This window comes from Otolemur garnettii, unplaced genomic scaffold, assembly GCF_000181295.1.
Source record: "Otolemur garnettii isolate 467f Iridium unplaced genomic scaffold, OtoGar3 scaffold00007, whole genome shotgun sequence".
Classification (NCBI taxonomy): Eukaryota; Metazoa; Chordata; class Mammalia; order Primates; family Galagidae; genus Otolemur; species Otolemur garnettii.
In genome coordinates this window covers 12,128,031-12,147,112 of record NW_003852402.1, presented here as the reverse complement: position 1 = coordinate 12,147,112, position 19,082 = coordinate 12,128,031, and the positions used below count along the sequence as shown (strand labels likewise).

General features: G+C 52.5%; 1 protein-coding gene across 1 annotated transcript in view; it reads left to right on the top strand.

The window, feature by feature from the left end:
• TOM1 (target of myb1 membrane trafficking protein) overlaps positions 1-19,082 on the top strand; it is a 44,641-nt gene that overhangs the window by 10,249 nt on the left and 15,310 nt on the right. Inside the window, exons 2-7 of the mRNA XM_023509201.1 lie at positions 8,384-8,468; positions 12,005-12,083; positions 12,937-13,086; positions 13,436-13,570; positions 13,708-13,854; positions 16,316-16,432. Of these exons, the coding sequence (XP_023364969.1) occupies positions 8,384-8,468; positions 12,005-12,083; positions 12,937-13,086; positions 13,436-13,570; positions 13,708-13,854; positions 16,316-16,432 (713 nt within the window). The remainder of the gene's footprint in view (positions 1-8,383; positions 8,469-12,004; positions 12,084-12,936; positions 13,087-13,435; positions 13,571-13,707; positions 13,855-16,315; positions 16,433-19,082) is intronic.

The following is a 19,082-nucleotide window of genomic DNA, read 5'->3' as shown; positions in this document are numbered from 1 at the left end:
AAAAAAAAGAAAAAGAAATGCAATATCCAGTGCAGGCAGGGGAGTGTGGCAGGTGTGTTCCCACGCTGCACCTCCAGATGGATGGCGTGGAGTGGTCACAGGGACTGAGACTGTCAGGGTGCCAGGACATGGTGCTTTTCTTTTTTTAAATAAGAGTTTCACTTCATCGGGCAGTGCCTGTGTCTCAGTGGGTAGGGCACTGCCCCGTATACTGAGGGTGGCAGGTTCAAACCCAGCCCCAGCCGAACTGCAACAAAAAATAGCCAGGTACTGTGGCAGGTGCCTGTAGTCTCAGCTACTCAGGAGGCTGAGGCAAGAGAATCGCCTAAGCCCCAGAGCTGGAGGTTGCTGTGAGCTGTGACATTATGGCACTCTAAAAGTAAGACTCTGCGACACCACGGTCTCATAAAGTGAGACTCTGTCTCTTTAAAAAAAAAAAAGAGTTTCACGTGGTCACCCTGGATAGAGTGCTATGGAGTTATAGCTCACAAGCAACCTCAAACTCTTAGACTCAAGTAATCCTACCTCAGTCTCCCCAGTGGCTGGGACTACAGGCACTGCTACAATACCTGGCTAATTTTTTTATTTTTAGTAGAGGCGGAGTCTCGCTCTTGCTCAAGCAGGTCTCAAACTCATGAACTCAAGCAATCCATCTGCCTCAGCTTCCCAGAGTGCTAGGATTACAGGCGTGAGCCACTGTGCCTGCTGACAGGTACTTTTTTAAACTGTTCAAAGGACTGTCAGAGAAGGATTAGGATTTCCACACAACATCTACCAAGGAACCAATGAGTTACCAAAGGGTGCAAGTAGTTCCCTTAACAACCTAAAGTGTTATAAAGGTTTATTGTGCTGCTGCCTATGGCCTGGTCCTTCATGCAGTCATTTAGCAAACAGGTACTGCAGGTTTATCCAGGCCAGGTCCCACCAGCTGTGGAGAATTGCACTATTCTGAGCTATAACCTCCACCCTTGAGGAGCTCACAACCTCAGGGGAGGAGATGTGGAAACAAAGAAATCAAGATTGCAGGTTTATTTTAGCAGGTCTACTAAGCAGAGCCTGCAGCTGAGGTCTGTACAAAATGCTGTTGGCCCACGGGTGGAAGGATGGCCGGGAACAGGCCCCAGAGATCAGAATGGGCTCCACAAGGAGGCCTGACCTTTGAGCTGGGCTGAGGAGCAGGAGCTGAGGTGGGGAGGAGAGAGGAGCACATTCCACATCCTGGGGGGAGGACAGTACCATCAAAAGCACTTAAGCCTGGGCAGCACCTGTGGCACAGTGAGTAGAGCCCTGGCTCCATATACTGAGGGTGGCGGGTTTGAACCCAGCCCCGACCAAACTGAAAAAAAAAAAAAATAGGCACAGAAGCCTGAGAGAGGTGACGAGGCAGGCAGGTGAAAGCCTGAACGGGCCACCCGCTCCTCACTGCCGAGCTTCAGTGAAGCCCGGCGCCGTTCAGGCTCCAGTTCGTCTCCATCCACTGTGGAATGTCCCATGGGAAGGCCAGGGCAGCTGGACATTGGCACAGAAAGGAGTATTCACCAGGGTACTTTGAGCTGCAGGTAACAGGAGACCCAGCTAACAGAGGCCAAAACCACCACAGCAACACACTATGTTTACCTAACAAGAAGTCTGAAGGTCAGCAATTTCAGGGTCCACTGGTCAGCTCAGCCTTGTCTTTAAACACTTATGCTCTTCCTTGCACTGTCTGCGGTTTGGTGAAATATGGTGACTGTCATTTGGGGGAGGTGGGTAGGTATAGGCCCTCAGCACAGAACCTAGGCAGTCTGGAGGCTCAGCCCATCATTCTGCAACTATGTAAGGACTCCTCTTCTCTGTCCCACCAGAGGAAGGGCCCCCAAGGGGACCCTTCAGGGGACAGAGCAGAGTGAAGAGCACACACTTGGAAGCATCCAGGCCTGGCTTTGCTTCTGGCCCCAACATTCCGGCCTAGGGCAAGTCACACCCTCTGCACATCAGCTGCCCCCACAGCAGTTGGGGGTTGGGGAGGTGCATAGGCACTCTGCACAGGAGATCCCTGTTCAGTGGCTGCTGGCCATTTGATCATGGTTCTCCATGATACTGTTGTCACTGCGCAGAATGAGGAGTGATGTGGTCAGCCCCAAGGGAAGCAGCCTGTAGCTCAGCAGCGAGGGCGCCAGCCACATACAGTGGAGCTGGTGGGTTTGAACCCAGCCCAGGCCTGCCAGACAACAATGACAATTACAACAAAAACAAAAAAAATAGCCAGGCGTTGTGGCAGGTACCTGTAGTCCCAGCTACTTGGGAGGCTGAGGCAAGAGAATTGCTTGAGCCCAAGAGTTTGAGGTTGCTGTGAGTTGCATCGCCATGGTACTTTACCCAGAGCGACATGGTGAGACTCCGTCTCAAAAAACAAAACAAAACAATGAGCAGGGATCTGTGGGCTCCTTTCCTCCTCTTCGTGGAAAACACCCTGCACTGTCTCAGCACCTGGTCTATTCTGTCCATGGGACCTTGACCTTTTGTTGAGTATGTCTGAGAGGCAGGGAGTGTAGTGGTGACAAGTGGATCTGAGCACTGGACCTCTTTGGATTCGAAGCTCTGCTTTCAGCTCGCAAACAGGGACCAAAGGCAAGGTCCTGCCTTCCCTGTGTCCTTTGGGTTATTCACCCTCTACCCTGAGGATGTGTGAGGGGTGACCGAGGGCATGATGTGCTTTCAGTTCCATGCTGTGGGTGGCAGAGCGGGAGGCGGAAAGACAAGGCTCACGGAGGGAGGGGCGCAGCCCACTGGGGCTGAAGTCATCCCAAGCAGTTCAGGTTTCAGACCCTCAGGCAGGGAGGGTCTTGGACGTTTTTTTTTTTTTTTTCTTGAGACAGAGTCTCACTTTCTTGCCCCTGGTGGAGTACTGTGCCATTGTAGCTCACAGCAACCTCAAACTCTTGGGCTCAAGTGATCTTCTTGCCTCAGCCTCCCAAGTAGCTGGGACTACAGGCGCCTGCCACAACACCCAGCTATTTTTTAGAGACAGGGTATCACAGTTGCAGGACCAGAGTGGCCATGTGGCCATGAGGGCACTGTCATGTCCAAGATTCTGAGTCCCCCCTGAGGTTGAGCAGGCTGGGCCAGGGGCCCCACGACCTGGAGCCTGGCTAAGTGTGACATTTCTGATAACCACTCCTTCCTTCTCTTGACCCAGGTCACTGTCACTGCCCCTCAGTCACTTGTTGCTAACCTTTCCTGACATACTGACATTGGTTGAAAGGTCACAGGGCCCTGTGAGGCAGGTGGTCTTGTCCTGATCTTTCAAGACAAAATCAGAGACTCAGAGGGCTGGATCTTTGCTCACAGTCTCTGATAGAGAGTGAGGCCAGACTCACCCTGTCCAAAGCCTGTGCCAGTGCCTGTCCTGATTCTCTGTGAGGGGCACATGGGTCTTACCATTATGCCAGGCCAGGATATCTGGAGCCCTCTGGAGAGGCAGCGTTTGCACCAGGCCCCACACAGAGAGGGCAAACTGCTGAACGCAGGTGAGCAATGATCCAAAACCACAGGCCTGCCAGCCCTAGCCAACAGCAAAGCTGCTAATGACAAGCAGAGGTTTGCAGGGCCTGGCTCCCATGGGATCTGGGAGACAGGAGCACAGCTGCTACCCAGGGGACCTTGAAGGTTCCTGCCAATAGCTCCAAGGTGAAGGAGTCAGTTAGATTTCCCCGAGTGACCATGGTCAGTGTTGTTGTTCCCCCTTCTTAAAATAGCAGGCTGAGTTAGACCAAAACAAATACGCCCTGATTCCTGTGGGTTTCAAGTTCTGCCCTTGATGGATGACGCCTACCCCATGGAAATCTGAAGTCCCTTAGCCCTTCCCACTCTGCACTCCCCACCCAGAGCTGGAGGAAAGCAGCAGGTGAGGGTCTGGCCAGGCATCTCCCTCAACCTCCCCACTGCTGTCTCCTGCAGTTGCTCAGAAGAGTCTTGTCCTGCTGTTGCCTCTTCCTTGCCCATTTCCTGTTTAGGTCACAGGTCCCTACCCCCACCTGAATGGCCATCTTCTGAACTGCCCTGCCCACTGCTACCACTCAAGTCTGAAGAGCTGACCAGCGCTGCCCAAATTGCATCAGACTCATGTTCTGGGGATTCTTCTGCTCCCCCCACCTGATCCCCCAGTGTGAGATTTCTCTTATATAAAAAGTCCAACTTCTCCTTGAAAGCCACTTGCTTTTCCAAAGTAGCCATAATCCCTTCTAAAGCCCTTGACATTCTCTCCCCCAGAAGAGAGGTGCCATTGTTTTCAGGGGAACCTGAGGGTCAGAAGGGGATCTACAAAGGGGCTGCTGAGAGGTCTGCCAGTGGCTCTGGAGTTGGAGAGGGGAGGGCACATTGCACGAGTGGTTGGGAAGGACACTTCTAGGAAAGCAGAATTTCCTGCCCCCACTGAGAGATGGGGGAGACCTGCGCCAGCATCAGTAGCCACCCCTCCTATACCTCTGTGTGACCTTTCCAAGTCACTGGCCTCTCTGTGCCTCAGTTTCCTCATTAGTCAGATGAGGGCAACAATGTACACTCTGTAGGGCATGAGGATTAAGTCTTATTCTTCCTGTAAATAGCTAATGATGCTTGATATTAAGCAGCATATCACTTGGGAAGTTAAAATATTATTACTGTAGAAGAGCACATAGGCCAGGCTGAAGATTGGGGATCTTTGGGCACAGGAGGGACATAGTCATTTTCAAGTTTCAGAAGGTTCCCTGTGGGGCAGGGCTATTGAGAAGGGCAGTCGGGATTGGGGGGTGAGAGAGGAGTAAGCACAGGGGATAGAGATGGAGAGAGATCCTGGAGCTGGGCTGGATGGGACTTTGTGGCCATTAGATGCAGACCAGGAGTCAGGAATGTCGCTAATCCTTCTGGCCCGTGTGACTGAGGTTGCTGTGATGTGGTGTCGGACAGAAGAGCAGGCTCTGCTTGTTGCCGCTGACAAACAGGATTAACCAGCACCCCTCAAGCCCTCAGAGCAGGGCATGGCCTTCTGCTCAAGGAGAACTTGCTCAGCCCACTCTGTCCTTGAGAAGTTGCTCAGCCCACTCTGTCCGGGGTGGCTCTGTAAAGTGTGGGAGTCCTAGAGGGTGGGGAGTGTGGTGCAGAGAAGTCACAGGCAGGGAGCGGTTCACAGGATGGGAAGTCTATCTTTTGGAGGGGACCCGTCCTCATCTCCTCCCCTCCGGCCATAATCTAGGGGTAAAGCAAGCTCCCTTCTGCTTCAGCTGCCTGGCATGTGTCCTGGGCCACCTTCAAGACCTGAGGGTAGAACTGGAGTCTGGCCAATTTCAAAAACCAGGTCTCGGAAACCGCAGCTTTGGAGAGCTGGCTGTGCTGGCCTGGCTGGCAGAGCCCTGCCCAGTCACAGGGAGACTGCCTTCCTCCGTCCCCTCATGGATCTAATTTAGAATACGCCATGACCTCTTTGGGGCACCCTAGAGCTGGGAACAGGCCTGGCCAGTAGCTATGCACCAAGTGAGGAGCACACACCCTCTCAAGCCTCAGCTGACCTGACTATAGTAGTGATGCAGGAACCACCTTGAGACCAGCGTGACCTCACGTGGGATAATGAGTTCTGTGTGCCCAATCTGTCGAGCGCTCTTTGTAGATGATAGACAGCTGGCAGTGCCTGTGTTCCAGACAGGCCTGTCATCAGGTGCCCTGAGGCCAGCGGGATAGCTGCAGCAGCCATCAGACGTGTGAACACTCCATGTCTGGAACCAGGGTTTGGAAGCCAGAGACCAGAGAGAGCCTGAGGGCCACAGGGCAGGGGAACCTGGGTAATGGCCTGCAGCACGATACCAAGGGTCTCACTCTCTGAACCTTAAAATGTTGAGCAAGGCCTGTCTTGTCACCCAGTCCTGCACATACAGCGGACATTATACATGATAGAAAGTGACACACGATAGAAAGCTGCCTACAAGAAGCAGAGTACAAGCTGTCCATGTCCCCTGTGGTCAGACTGGTCTGCACAAGGATGACGTCTCAGCAGTGTGGGAGACAGCGAGACAGGCCATGGGTTTGAGAGGAGGGCAAGTGTTCTTTGTCAAAGAACGTTTATAAAGGTCCCACCATTGGCTCAGCACCTGAGGCTCAAGTGGCTAAGGCGCCAGCCACGTACACCCAAGCTGGCAGGTTCGAATCCAGCCTGGGACTGCCAAACAACAATGATGGCTGCAACCAAAAAAAATATATAGCTGGGCATTGTGGCGGGCGCCTGTGGTCCCAGCTACTCGGGAGGCTGAGGCAGGAGACTCGCTTGAGCCCAGGAGTTGGAGGTTGCCATGAGCTGTGTTGCCACGGCACTCTACCCAGGGGGACAACTTGAGTCTCCTTTCTCAAAAAAAAAAAAAGGTCCCACCATTGTTGGTTCCTGAACAAGTCATTCTCTAACATCACTGGGTCCCTGTCACACTAGAGTTTACAAAAGTCTGCCTACCTGGTACTTGTCCCCAAGCTGATCTCAGCTTGGTTCTGACAAACTTCGAGAACTCCACAGCCAACTCCTTGCCTGGAAATCTTACCCTAGGAATCCCCATGACGTGAAAATGTTGGGGAACTAGATAGAGTTGTTGGTGATTGAGTTCACAGCATTGTGAATGTACTAAATGCTATGCTACTGAATTATATACTTTATATGGTTAATTTTATGTTATGTGACCATCACTTTAATTTTTTAAAAAAAGAACAGCACCGGGTCAGCACCTGTGGCTCAAGGAGTAGGGCGCCAGTCCCATATACTGGAGGTGGCGCGTTCAAACCCAGCCCCAGCCAAAAACTGCAACAAAAAATTTAAAAAAAAAAAGGAAGGAACCACCAGGGCAGTGCACCTGTGGCTCAGTGTGGGTAGGGCGCTAGCTCCATATACCGAGAGTGGTGGGTTCAAACCTGGCCCCGGCCAGCCGAAACAACAATAACAACTGCAACAACAATTAAAAAAAGCAGGCATTTTGGCAGGCACCAGTAGTTCCAGCTACTTGGGAGGCTGAGGCAAGAGAATCGCTTAAGCCCAAGAGTTGGAGATTGAGCTTAAGCCCCTAGAGTTGGTTGTGAGCTGTGATGCCATAACACTCTACCCAGGGCAACATAGTAAGAATCTGTCTCAAAAAAAAAAAAAACACTTCTACTTGCTGGGCACTTACTACATGCAAGTATCATGCCAATATCTTACCAAAATCATCACTCCTCGCCAGGCTTGGTGGCTCATGCCTATAATCCCAGAACTCTAGGAGGCCGAGGCAGGTAGATCACTTGAGTTCACGAGTTCGAGACCAGCCTGAGCAAGAGCGAGACCCTGTCTCTGAAAAAAAATACCCAACCATTGTGGCGAGTGCCTACAGTCCCAGCTACATGGGAAGCTGAGTTAAGAGGATCACTTGAGCCCAAAGTTTGAGGTTGCTATGACACCACCGCACTCTATCGGGGGCAAGAAAGTGAGACTGTGTTTAAAAAAAAAAAAAAAAATCACTACTCCCTGGCACAGTTCTGCAGGGTAGCTGCACATTAGCCCAATATATGGACAGAAACTGTAGCTCAAAAGGGGACAAGAAGGCCAAGTCACCCTTGCCTAGGGTAAGGAAGGCCTCTGGGGAGTTTCAGGGGAGACTGGTTAGAGTGGGGGCTCTGAGTGGTGGGATGCTAGGCGCAGTGGAGGTAGGTTACTCTCAGTCCTGTACTGCTTTAGAGCTTGTTACTGCTCAAAAGATAATATGAAGGCACGAAGGAATGTCTTCTTTACTAAAACAAAGCAAAACACTGTCTGTATGTTGCCATGTCAAAAACAAGCTCTCCGAGGCTCAGCGCCTGTGGCTCAAGCGGCTAAGGCGCCAGCCACGTACACCTGAGCTGGCGGGTTCGAATCCAGCCTGGGCCTGCCAAACAACAAATGACAGCTGCAACCAAAAAATGGCCAGGCGGGCGCCTGTAGTCCCAGCTACTTGAGAGGCTGAGGCAGGAGACTCGCTTGAGCCCAGGAGTTGGAGTTGCTGTGAGCTGTGATGCCACGGCACTCTACCCAGGGGGACAGCTTGAGGCTCTGTCTCAAAAAAAAATAACAAGCTCTCCAGGACCTGCCTGGGCTGTGTCCCCACTCATCCACGTGGTGGACTTGGGGCCACACTTTGCTCACCTGTTGAAGGGCAGGGTCCTCCCAGCCTTAGGTGGCTACTTCTAGAATCGAGTAACGACAGGGTAATGTATATAAAGTGATTTTATCCAGTGCTGGCCTGTCTTGGGTACCCAGAGCGTCCATTGTCTTCCCACCTCCCCCAACTCTTCCTGCCCTGACCCACCTTTCCCCACCCTACTCTTTGAGTTTGTTCACCTGGGACCCCCACACACACCTTCATGACTTGTGTTTTCTCCTCAGAGAAAGCAACAGATGGCTCCCTGCAGAGTGAGGACTGGGCCCTCAACATGGAGATCTGTGACATCATCAATGAGACCGAGGAAGGGTAAGGGCCCCCCTAGGAGAGGGTGGGGGGCACCAGCAGAATAGCCAGCCACAGCACAGCACATGCCTGCACCCTTAGGGAGCCCCTGCCTCAGCGCCACCACTGCTATGGCCACCCTACTCGTGGCCCTCCATCCAAAAGGGGCTGCAGCCTGTAGTCCCAGCCACTCGGGAGGCTAAGCCCAGGTGTTGGAGGTTGCTGTGAGGCAGGCGTCCTCAACTACAGCCCGCAGGCCACATGCAGCCCGCCAAGGACATTTATCCAGCCTGCTGGGTGTTTTTGCCACCACTGCCTGTCCTGCTTAGCATCCGACTCATCCCAGGGCCTGTAATCCAGCCCTCCAGTGATCTGAGAGACAGTGAACTGGCCTCCTGTTTAAAAAGTTTGAGGACCCTTACTGTGAGGTGTGACGCCACAACACTCTACTGAGGGTGACAAAATAAGACTCTGTCTCTTAAAAAAAAAAAAAAGAGGGCTGCAGAGGTTGTCTTTAGTCCCCAGTCCTGGAGCCCCATCCAAAACAAATTCATGGTGGGTGGACAGCTGGCCAGAGTGCTTCTGTGTGCCCCTGGGTGCTGCCACCCCACCCAGCCTCTTTCAGCAGCAGCCCAGATTCCACTGGGATCTGGAACCCCAGCCTGTGTCTCCCCAGCACAGGCAAGCTGGAGACTTACAATTAGAAGTTGACCACAAGCGCCGCCTGCATTCTGTGGCCTGGAATAGGCATTAGAGACGACCAGCTCTTCTCTGTGAACAAAAACAGACTTTCATTTCCATAAGATGTGAAACCAGCCCAGAGGGCAGGGTATCACGAGGAGGACAGGGAAAGTACAATGGAACTGAGGCCAACAAGGCCATTCGGGCTGGAGACCTGGCATGCTCTTGCTCAGTGCCAAGGAACCAAGGGTGCCCAGGTGGGGGTGCCTTGGGGTCTTGGTTTCTGATGTCTGACTATGTGTCACTGCCCAACTATGTGACCTAGGGCAAGTCACTTTACCTCTCTAGGTCCTTGTCCTCAAAGGCAAAGTTCTGTTAGACCCTTCTAGCAATAAGCCCAAGTCCCTGGAGATGTGAGGGCCTCTGTCCTCTCAGAAAAACCCAGCAAAGGCTGTGGGGGCCATGGCCAGCAGGAAGTGCTGTCAGGCCTCTGTCTAGGAAGTCGGGATTTGTACCTAAAGCAGGATCTTGTTTCCCTCTGTATTTTTCACTAGGGTAATCCAGTTATCCCTCAGACGATATAGAATGTTCCTCTCTGCCCACAGTGCTGTGCATGTGGAAGCCCAGGCTGGGCACAGGCAGGAGGCAGGGAGCATCCCACTCCCAGCTGGAGGCAGGCCGTGGGCATCTGAATCACACAGTCGGGCCCAGAAAGGAGAGAGCAGTGACTGCCAGGCTTCCTAGGGTCTTCCTCACCCGTGTCCCCTGGTCTCGTCAGAGTGAGGGTGGGTGGTAGGAGTGGTGGGCACATGGCAGGGCCACCAAGAGAGAAGATGGGCAGAAAACCTCATGAGCCTCTACAAAGGCCTGGGAGCTGAAAGTCACCACAGTATCTTTGGAGACAGTGACCACACCCCCGGCCACATCCCTTATAAATGTGGGACGAACTGGTCCGTCAGATGCACTATTATTTATTTGCTATTTATTTGAGTCATTCCTGTGGATGGGCACTGGAGATCAAGCAGTGAACAGAGACAAGCATGACCCTGACGTCACCAAGCAAATGTGTCAGCTAAACTTTAGTCTCTCCATTGGGTTGTGGCTTCCTTGTCACACACTCTGTGCTGCTAGTGGAGTACTAGACACCTGGAGGCCCACAGCAGAGGCACAGGCCAGAACTCCTATGGCCGGTGCCACAACCTTTCCTTAGGTCCTCCTGTAAGAAATGGAAACAAGTCTCTGTAGAGCCCTAAAGTGGCCAGTGGGTCAGTGGCCAAGCCAGAAACAGAAACCTGCTTCTCCCCAGAAGGATCCAGGGTAGGGCAAGGCTCAAGTTGAAAACTGCTCTCAGGCTTCTGAGCCAAGGTCCCCTCCTCCCTGTGCAGGCAGCCCCTCATCTGCCTGGCCACACTCTCTCTACTGCATAACCCTGACCGCCCCACGGCCCCACCTCTCATCCAGGCCCCGTCCCTGGAATGCTTTACCTCTGTCAGTCCTGCTGAGGACCTAGACCAGGGCTCCAGACTCCCCTGACTTCTCTCTGTACTTGTTGGCACTGACAGGCAGGCAGATAGATGGACAGGCCTCAGCTGACACTCCCCAGCCCAGGAAATGTTTGTTACTCATGCTCCTGAGTGTGCCAAGCTCCAGGGGAGAAGGTGTTCAAAAACGACACTGTCCCTATCCTCTAAGAGGCTTCTTCTCTACCCAGCATGGCCCCTGGGTCAGTGTCACTTGCAGAACATGCCAGGAAGCCTGGACGACTTGGGACAGCATCGTAGAGGGAGTAGATTTTAGTTGGGCCTTCTCCTGGGGATCGAGAGCCTTCAGAGGGGGGCGGGCAGTCGGGATGACACTGACTACAGTACTGTACAGGCCTGCAGGCAGAGGGCAGTTGGAGAGCCATGGACCCGGCAGGAAAAGCAGGCTGCCTCCCAGGCTTCCAGGTCTCCCACCACTCCTAGCTGTACCCATCCTCCCTCCTGTGACCCTACCCTCCTGCCACCTCTCCCAACTTGGTGTGGCCTCCCTTATAGCTCCGCTGAGGCACTAAAGTCTTCCCCACACTCATGCCTCGACATGAACAGTTCAGCCCCACCCCCACCCCACCAGCTGGTCCTCCACACCTTCATATCAGCTACAGTGCCACCCTCTTAGAAGTCTTCTCTCACTGCCCCACCCTTCCCCCAGGATCTGCTAATTCCCTTCTGTTCTTTGGATCGCCCCCAAACATGGGATACTTGGAAGCAAGGCTGTGTAGTCTTGTCCCCAGTGTCTCCAACGCCCAGCGTGGTGCCCCGGACCTATTGGGGCCTAGTAAGACTTGACTGGAAGGAGGGATGAACAGATAGAGGAGCTGGCCACATGGGGCTGCAGCTTATTCATTCTCAGACTCCAGCATGCATAAGAAGCCCCTGGGGCAGGGGGGGCCACACAAAGAATGCAGGTTCTGGGCCCCACACCCTGCAAATGTAGATCAGCTGGTACAGGGTAGGGACCCAGGGCTCTGCATTTTTATTTTATTTATTTATTTTGCAGTTTTTGGCCAGGGCTGAGTTTGAACCTGCCACTTCTAGCATATGGGGCCCACGCCCTACTCCTTTGAGCCACAGGTGCCACCCCAAGGTTCTGCATTTTTAACATATATTCACACCTACCCCCATTCCGATGTAGGAGATGCAAGGACCACTCTTTGAGAAGCCCTGCTAAGTAGCCATGGCCTCCTGAGAAGGTTTTGGCAGGGTGGGTTGTCCCCTGGCACATGGTATGATCAGAACCTGGATATGGGGGGGCGTGAGAGCCCTTCCAGTTGTGTGGCCTCTTGGCTGTCGTCGAGCAGGCTCTGTTCCTAAGCCCGTCCTTCCTTTTGTCCTTCCTAGTCCCAAAGATGCTGTCCGAGCAGTGAAGAAGAGAATCATGGGGAACAAGAACTTCCACGAGGTGATGCTGGCTCTCACAGTGAGTGCCCCCCTGTCCATTTGTCCATCCCATGGCAGGACTGCAGTCCGCTGAACAAACTGCGTCTCCTCAGACCCTTGGGCTCCTCATCTGAGGGCTGGGAAGGGAAGTTCTATGGGCAAAGCACTGTCCTGTCTATGCTGCTGATGGACATGGAATGGCGAGAGAAGGCATTTGAAAGGTCCTCCCCAGCTCCCTGGCATGGGAGCAGACACACGGAAGCTGTGTCCCTCTAGAACCACTGGCATGGAGGGCCTAGACCAAAGAGCTTACTCTGGGGGGGTCAGGGGCCTGGCAGACTGAATTGAGTGCTGCCAAGCTCTCTAGTGCCCTGAGAGATGAGTGTAAAATATATGCCAGTAGCTGAGAAAGCCTTCCCACAGGCTCCCACTGAGCCTGTCAGACCCCAGGATAGCCGGGTATGAGTGGGCATCCTCCCTGTCAGGACAGCTGAGGGGAGGCACACTGTCCCAGCCTCCCCCGCAAGCAGCGTTTATATCCCGGTGAATCTAAACTGAGAAGCAAGGGAAGCTCTGCTAGGAAGTGGGAAACGAGGGCTGGAGGGAGTTAGTGCCTTTTCCTCCAACCGCAGGGCCACCAATAGGTTGCAAGCTCAGTCCTCTTGATTTCCTCTTGGAGAGCCCCTCTAGACCTCGTTCAGCTCAGAAGTAACATCCAGATTCTGTGGGCAATGACACCAGACAGGGAGAGAATTCCAGCCTACACCCTACCCCTGGCCCATCCCAGGCTGGACCCTCCAGTAAACAGGCCCCTGAAAATAGGAAGAGGATAGAGGTCCCGGGCACCCCCTCCCTCTGACTGGGGTGGTCACAGGTAACTCTCGGCCTTCCAGGTCTTAGAAACCTGTGTCAAGAACTGTGGGCACCGCTTCCACATGCTGGTGGCTAGCCAGGACTTCGTGGAAAGTGTGCTGGTGAGGACCATCCTGCCCAAGAACAATCCCCCCACCATCGTGCACGACAAGGTGCTCAACCTCATCCAGGTGAGTCCCAGGGCAGGGCTGGGGAGAGCTGCCGGGTAAGGAGCATCCTTCCCAGTGGAGAGCTCTAGGCTCTGGGCAGGAAGGAGGTGCCCCTCGCCACTGTGTTTGTCCCAGGCTCCATTTCTCACTGGGGCTGGGGGGTTCCTGGCTGTATGCTGATGGTTGTTCTGGGTCAAGGGAGGCTTGTTGACTTAAGTTGTGTGCTGCAGAGTGGGCTGGGCAGGGGCAGTAAAGGGATCAGCACGTCAGGAAAAGAATTTCTATTCCCTCTCTGGGTGTCAGGGGAGGTGGGCTTGCAGGAGAGAAGGCAAGCAGTGGTTACCGGCCATGTCCCCTTGTCCCCTCTCAGTCCTGGGCTGACGCGTTCCGCAGCTCGCCTGATTTGACAGGTGTCGTCACCGTCTACGAGGACCTGCGAAGGAAGGGCCTGGAGTTCCCCATGACTGACCTAGACATGCTGTCACCCATCCACACGCCCCAGAGGGTGAGGAGAGTCCCCATGTCGGGAAACATGACAAGGGAGGCAGGGCTTATCCCCAGAGGGGGCCTTCCCGCAAGCCCCAACTTCCTGGCCCTTGTTTTTCCCCAGAGGCCTCACTGACCCTGTCTTTTCCCCTCTAGACTGTGTTCAACTCGGAGACATCATCAGGACAGAATTCAATGGGCACCGACACTAGTCAGCGAGGGGACTCTAACCAGCATGCTGCCCCTCTGCCCACCCCCGCCATACTCCCTGGTGACACACCCATAGCGCCAACCCCTGAGCAGGTAAACAAGCCTGGGTCAGAAGCATCAGATCAAGCAGGTGAGCCCAGCACCCTCCAATTCATAGCAGGGAGGGTCTCTGTCAGTATGGAAATTCCTGCCTGCCAACCCTTCCCTTCATCCCCACGGCAGCCCACAAAGTGTGTATGATTCTTCCTGGTTGAGAAATGAGGCTCAGAGAGGTAAATTCACTTGCCCAGAACACACAGCTCACAAGAGACAGCTGGGACTCAGGCTTAGGCCTATTGTGTCCTGACATACACTGCCCTGTCCCTCAGCACAACACCATGGAGAGGAGACGCCCAGCAAGCAACCCCCTTCAGCAGGGCAGCCCCCCTCTGTGTGGTTTGCTTATTTGCTCCCAGACGGTTTCACTTGAACTAAAACATCTGTGCCAAAAATAAAAAACATTTGCATTGCACCATGCAGCTTTCTACAAAGCCTTAAGTTTTGAGGTTTAGTATGAGATTCTAGAAGGGTAGGTTTTCTCAAGGCCCCGTGACTGGCTTCGAAGGATCACTCACCTCAGAGTAGGTTGCACACTGACTTAGGCAGTCTCTGTGCCTCAGTTTCTCCTCCCCAAGCAGGAGGTAAGGTGATTTGCCTGTTGGCCAGGAACTGTCTGTAGAGTGTCAAAGCTGCTCTGCCTGCTCAGGGACTTCAACAGCTGTAGCCACTGCCAGCTGGGGGTTCAGCATCCTCGCCCTGGCTTCTGAGGAATGGGTGGAGACCTGCACGTTGGAGGGGGGGGGAGCGGTGCCCACTTTAAACTCAAAACACCAGCTAAACGTCAAGGCTTAGATGGTGAGAAAAATGGATACCTGATAGAAAGGAAAGTGAAGCCTAACTTTCCAAGGAACTGTCCCCCGTGACCACTTGTATGTGTCTCTTGGACTTATTCTCACCCTAACCTCTCTGAAGAGAAACTTTGGTAATTTGTTATCTCATAGGAAGTTATGAAATCACCCCCTAGAGTTACAAAAATTACTAGAAAAGTTTCATAACTGGGCAAAGTAATTAAAGGTACATAAAAAATTGCACAACTTCTGTGTAGCCCCCCAAATTATCCAGCCTGGTTAGGATTTTAACCAATTTCCCTAAAAATCTAACATGTATGTAGATTAAGATTCTGATTACTTCTAGTTGAAAGAAGGTTCTTGCTTAACAAAACTGAGTAGTCTTTGTTTAATCTCAGAGTCCCTTTTGTCTCCTGGGACACATTAAGACGTTCAGGTGTACATTGATGTTACTCCCAGACACCTCTGTAATTAAGTCCCTTCTGATTTGGATAAGTTGGCTTTGTGATGACAAGTTTTTTTCCACTCACTTATACTGAGTTCATTAAGCCAAAGCTATAAAATATTTTGCAGGTTTTAGTAGTTGTCCATGAACCATAGTGGATATACCATCTATTTCTGCACTTCCGTTTCTTCCCCTGTTGAAGACTGGGATAATGATCTCTATCTGTGGAAAAGGTTAGATTAGTGACATATTAGGCAGCCAGTAAACGGTAGCTGCTATCACAATCACCGGGACTATGTGTAGAGACCCTCATATTCTGAAATCAACTACAGAATGGCTACACAATTTGGAATATACTAGTATTTCCCAAAATGTAGTTCTCTGAATGCTAGACCTGTGAGCTTATTCCATGATAAAGGGTTATTCAGTCAAATAAACTTTGGAAACGTCTATTGCTTTCTTCCTGGGCATTCGCAGTGGACACGGCGTACATGAGGATATTAAACTCTCTCCAAGGTCCCACGGCATAACACACTTAGACCAGTGGCCTTTCACACCCTAACATACTGGAGAGACTGTAACTTAATTGGCAGTATTTTCCCAAGTCCAAGTCCTTAGAATGCTCTGATCACTGAAAACCTGCTGACATCCTATGGTAAAAGCACCCAGTCCAAGCTTCATACTTGTCACAAGGCTAGGACTCGTCCCTGGATGAGCCTGGGACACTAAAGCAGGCCAGGAGCAAAACAAAATCCAGCCCTCCTAGGAACAGAGACAGCCAAATCCTAGTCCTCCTAGGAGCAGAGAGAAAGCTTGTCACCTCCCTTCTCCCCTTGGAACAGCTGCCCTCCAGGGTCTTGTTAGCTGCCACTTTGGGCCCAGGAGATGCTGGAGTCTTCCAGACACTCAGTGATTCATTCCCACTCAGCTGTTTCCTTTCAGCCTCTCCCTGTATCAGGCTCCCCAGTTTGGAGATGGTGACGGTTGGTAGCACCTCAGTAAGGGGTCTGTAGGGGTGGGGCAAGCCCACCACAGCCTGTTAGTGCAGGGCTGCAGCTCAGGGGGCAAGCATGGGGCTGCCTAGGACAGTGCTGGCTGGCTGGCTGGCAGGCAGCACCCCAGGGCCCCACCCAGGGCTGGCGGTGCTGGGCTCTGTCCCCTTCCGAGGCACAGCTCCAGACCCCTGGCTTCTCTCACCACTGTGGCCCATGGTGTGTTCCAGATCGGGAAGCTGCGCAGCGAGCTGGAGATGGTGAATGGGAACGTGAGGGTGATGTCGGAGATGCTGACGGAGCTGGTACCCACCCAGGCTGAGCCTGCTGACCTGGAGCTGCTGCAGGTGAGCGGACGGCCCTTCCCCCAGGGCTCAGCTTCCTCCTGGCTGTTCCCCCACACACGTTCCTTCCCCACCCACAGGGCAGTCTTCATGGCTTGCTCCAAACTCCTGGGTCACAGTGGGAGGTGTTACTACCAGGGACTCTGGATGCCATCAGATGGAACTCACATCTCTCCTACTTTCTGGTTTGAACACAGTAGCCCCTCGTGCCTCAGCTTCCTCATCTGTAAGGTTACTATAGCAGGAGCCTTTATAGAACTAGTGTGAGGTGAGAAATGAGCTTTTAGATATAAAATACCCAGGCCTGTGCCTGGTGTGGGGTTAGTGCCCAGTAAGCAGTCCTGAAAGAGCTGGTAGGTGAGATGTCCCCCTTTCAGAGTTTGAGGTTCTGCAGGTCCTGGCAAGCCAAGGCGAGGGTGGGGGGACTGCTGGCTCCTGTCCCCAGCTGGGGGGCCCTAGAGCAGAGAGGGTTGCCTATGGGGAGAGACACCCTCTCTATAGAGACCAGTCACAGAGGAACCAATAGAGCTAGGAATCCCTGAGGCCCAGGGGTCATTAGAACCTGTGAGGGGACACAGTGTGTGGTGATTGTCTAATTTTTTTTTTTTTTTGAGGCAAAGTCTCATTATGTCACCCTCGGTAGAGTGCCATGGCATAACAGCTCACAGCAACCTCAAACTCCTGGGCCCAAGTAATTCTCCTGCCTCAGCCTCCCAAGTAGCTGGGACTATAGGTGCCCACCACAACGCCCGGCCATTTTTTGGTTGCAGTTGTCATTGTTTGGCAGGCCTGGGCTGGTTTTGAACCTTGCCAGCTCCAGCGTATGTGGCTAGTGTCCTGGCCACTGAGCTATAGGCGCTGAGCCTAATTTTTTTTTTTTTTTTTGAGACAAAGTCTCAGTCACCCTGGGTAGAGTGCTATGGAATCATAGCTCACAGGAAACTCAAACTCTTGGGCTCAAGTAATCCTCATGCCTCAGCCTCCAGAGTAGCTGGGACTACAGGCACCTGCCAAAACACCCAGGTAGTTTTTCTGTTTTCAGTAGAGACAGGGTCTCACTCTTGCTAGTCTGGTCTCAAACTCCTGGAGCTCAAGTGATCCGCTGCCTGGGCCTCCCAGAATGTTAGGATTACAGGCATGAGCCACCGTGCCCAGCCTGATTGTCTAATTTTATGTCTCCTGCCTGCCAAGCCTCAAGTCCTTAAGGGCATGGCTGCGTCTTCCTCACCTCCATGTCCCTGTGTCTGACCAAGCTGGCTACTCTGGGGTCCTGGAATTCAGGTGGGGGCTGGGGAGCGAAGCAGAGGTCTTGGAGTTGAATAAGCACATAAGCATGAGAACTAAAGGAGGCCCCATAAGAGTGAGGCAGGTAGTTTCATAGTCACAAGACAAAGATACTCTCATCTGAGCCATTTAAAGGACACAGAAGGCTGGAGCCAGTGGGCAAGGTTGACATAGTGATAGCACTTCCCAGCACCAGGCTCTGTGTGGTCTTGATACATAATCTTCACCATCCCCCATTTTCCAGGTAAGGAAACTGAGGCAAAGAGAGATCATGTGATACGCCTAGGGTGATATGGCTAGTAAGTAGCAGAGCTGGGATCTGAGCCAGGGGCCTGTTCATCTGCTCTTTAAAGATGCCAGCAAGGGAACAGAAGCAAAGCCACAGACGTGGTCCTGGGAGGAAGGTGCGGGGGATGTTGAAAGTCACTCTGGCCTGCCCTAACCCTATGCTCAAGGTGATGAGGAACTTCAGAAGCCTGCCTCAGGAGGGGTGGGTACCAGGTCCACAGAGCCTGAGTAAATGCTGGGCCACACCTAGTTTTAATGATGCTGCCAGGAGAAAGGTGTGCTGGCATGTGGCCTGAGTCAGCAGTGCCTGACAGTTTTCTGGACCTCAGTATAGTGGTGAAGAAACAAATGGCCACACTTAGGAATCAAAGAGTGGCCATTTTTATATAGCGACAATTTTTAATTTTTTTTTCTTTCCCAAGCAAGTTTAAATATGACACTTAACTGACTACAAGTCAGTAAGTAACATGGTGGCTAAAGGCAGCATGGGACTTTGAACAAAAAAAGGACATTAAGCCAAGCACAGTGGCTCGCTCCTATAATCATAGCCCTCTGGGAGGCTGAAGCAGGTGGATTGCTTGAGCTCACAAGTTAAAGACCAGCCTGAGCCAGAGCAAGACGTCATCTCTAAAAATAGCTGGGCATTGGGGTGGGTGCCTATAATCCCAGCTACTCAGGAGACTGGGACAGGAGGATCTCTTGAGCCCAAGAGTTTGAGGTTGCTGTGAGCTGTGACACCACAGCATTCTACCAAGGGTGACAAAGTGAGACTCTGTCTCAAAAAGAAATTAGTGGGAAAGTAGTGAAACCTGAACAAAGTCTGTGGTTTAGTTAGTGGTCCTGTGCTACTGTCAACATCTTAGTTTTGACAAACGTCAAACTAGGAAGAAGGTAGGTCAAGGGTGTATGGGAACTGGAAAGACTATCTTTGCAAACCTTCTGTCAATCTAAAATTATTCCAAAATAAAAACTTCATTAAGAAAGAAAAGAGAGGCTCGGCGCCTATAGCTCAACCGGCTAAGGCGCCAGCCACGTACACCTAAGGTGGTGGGTTTGAATCCCCAGCCCGGACCCGCCAAAC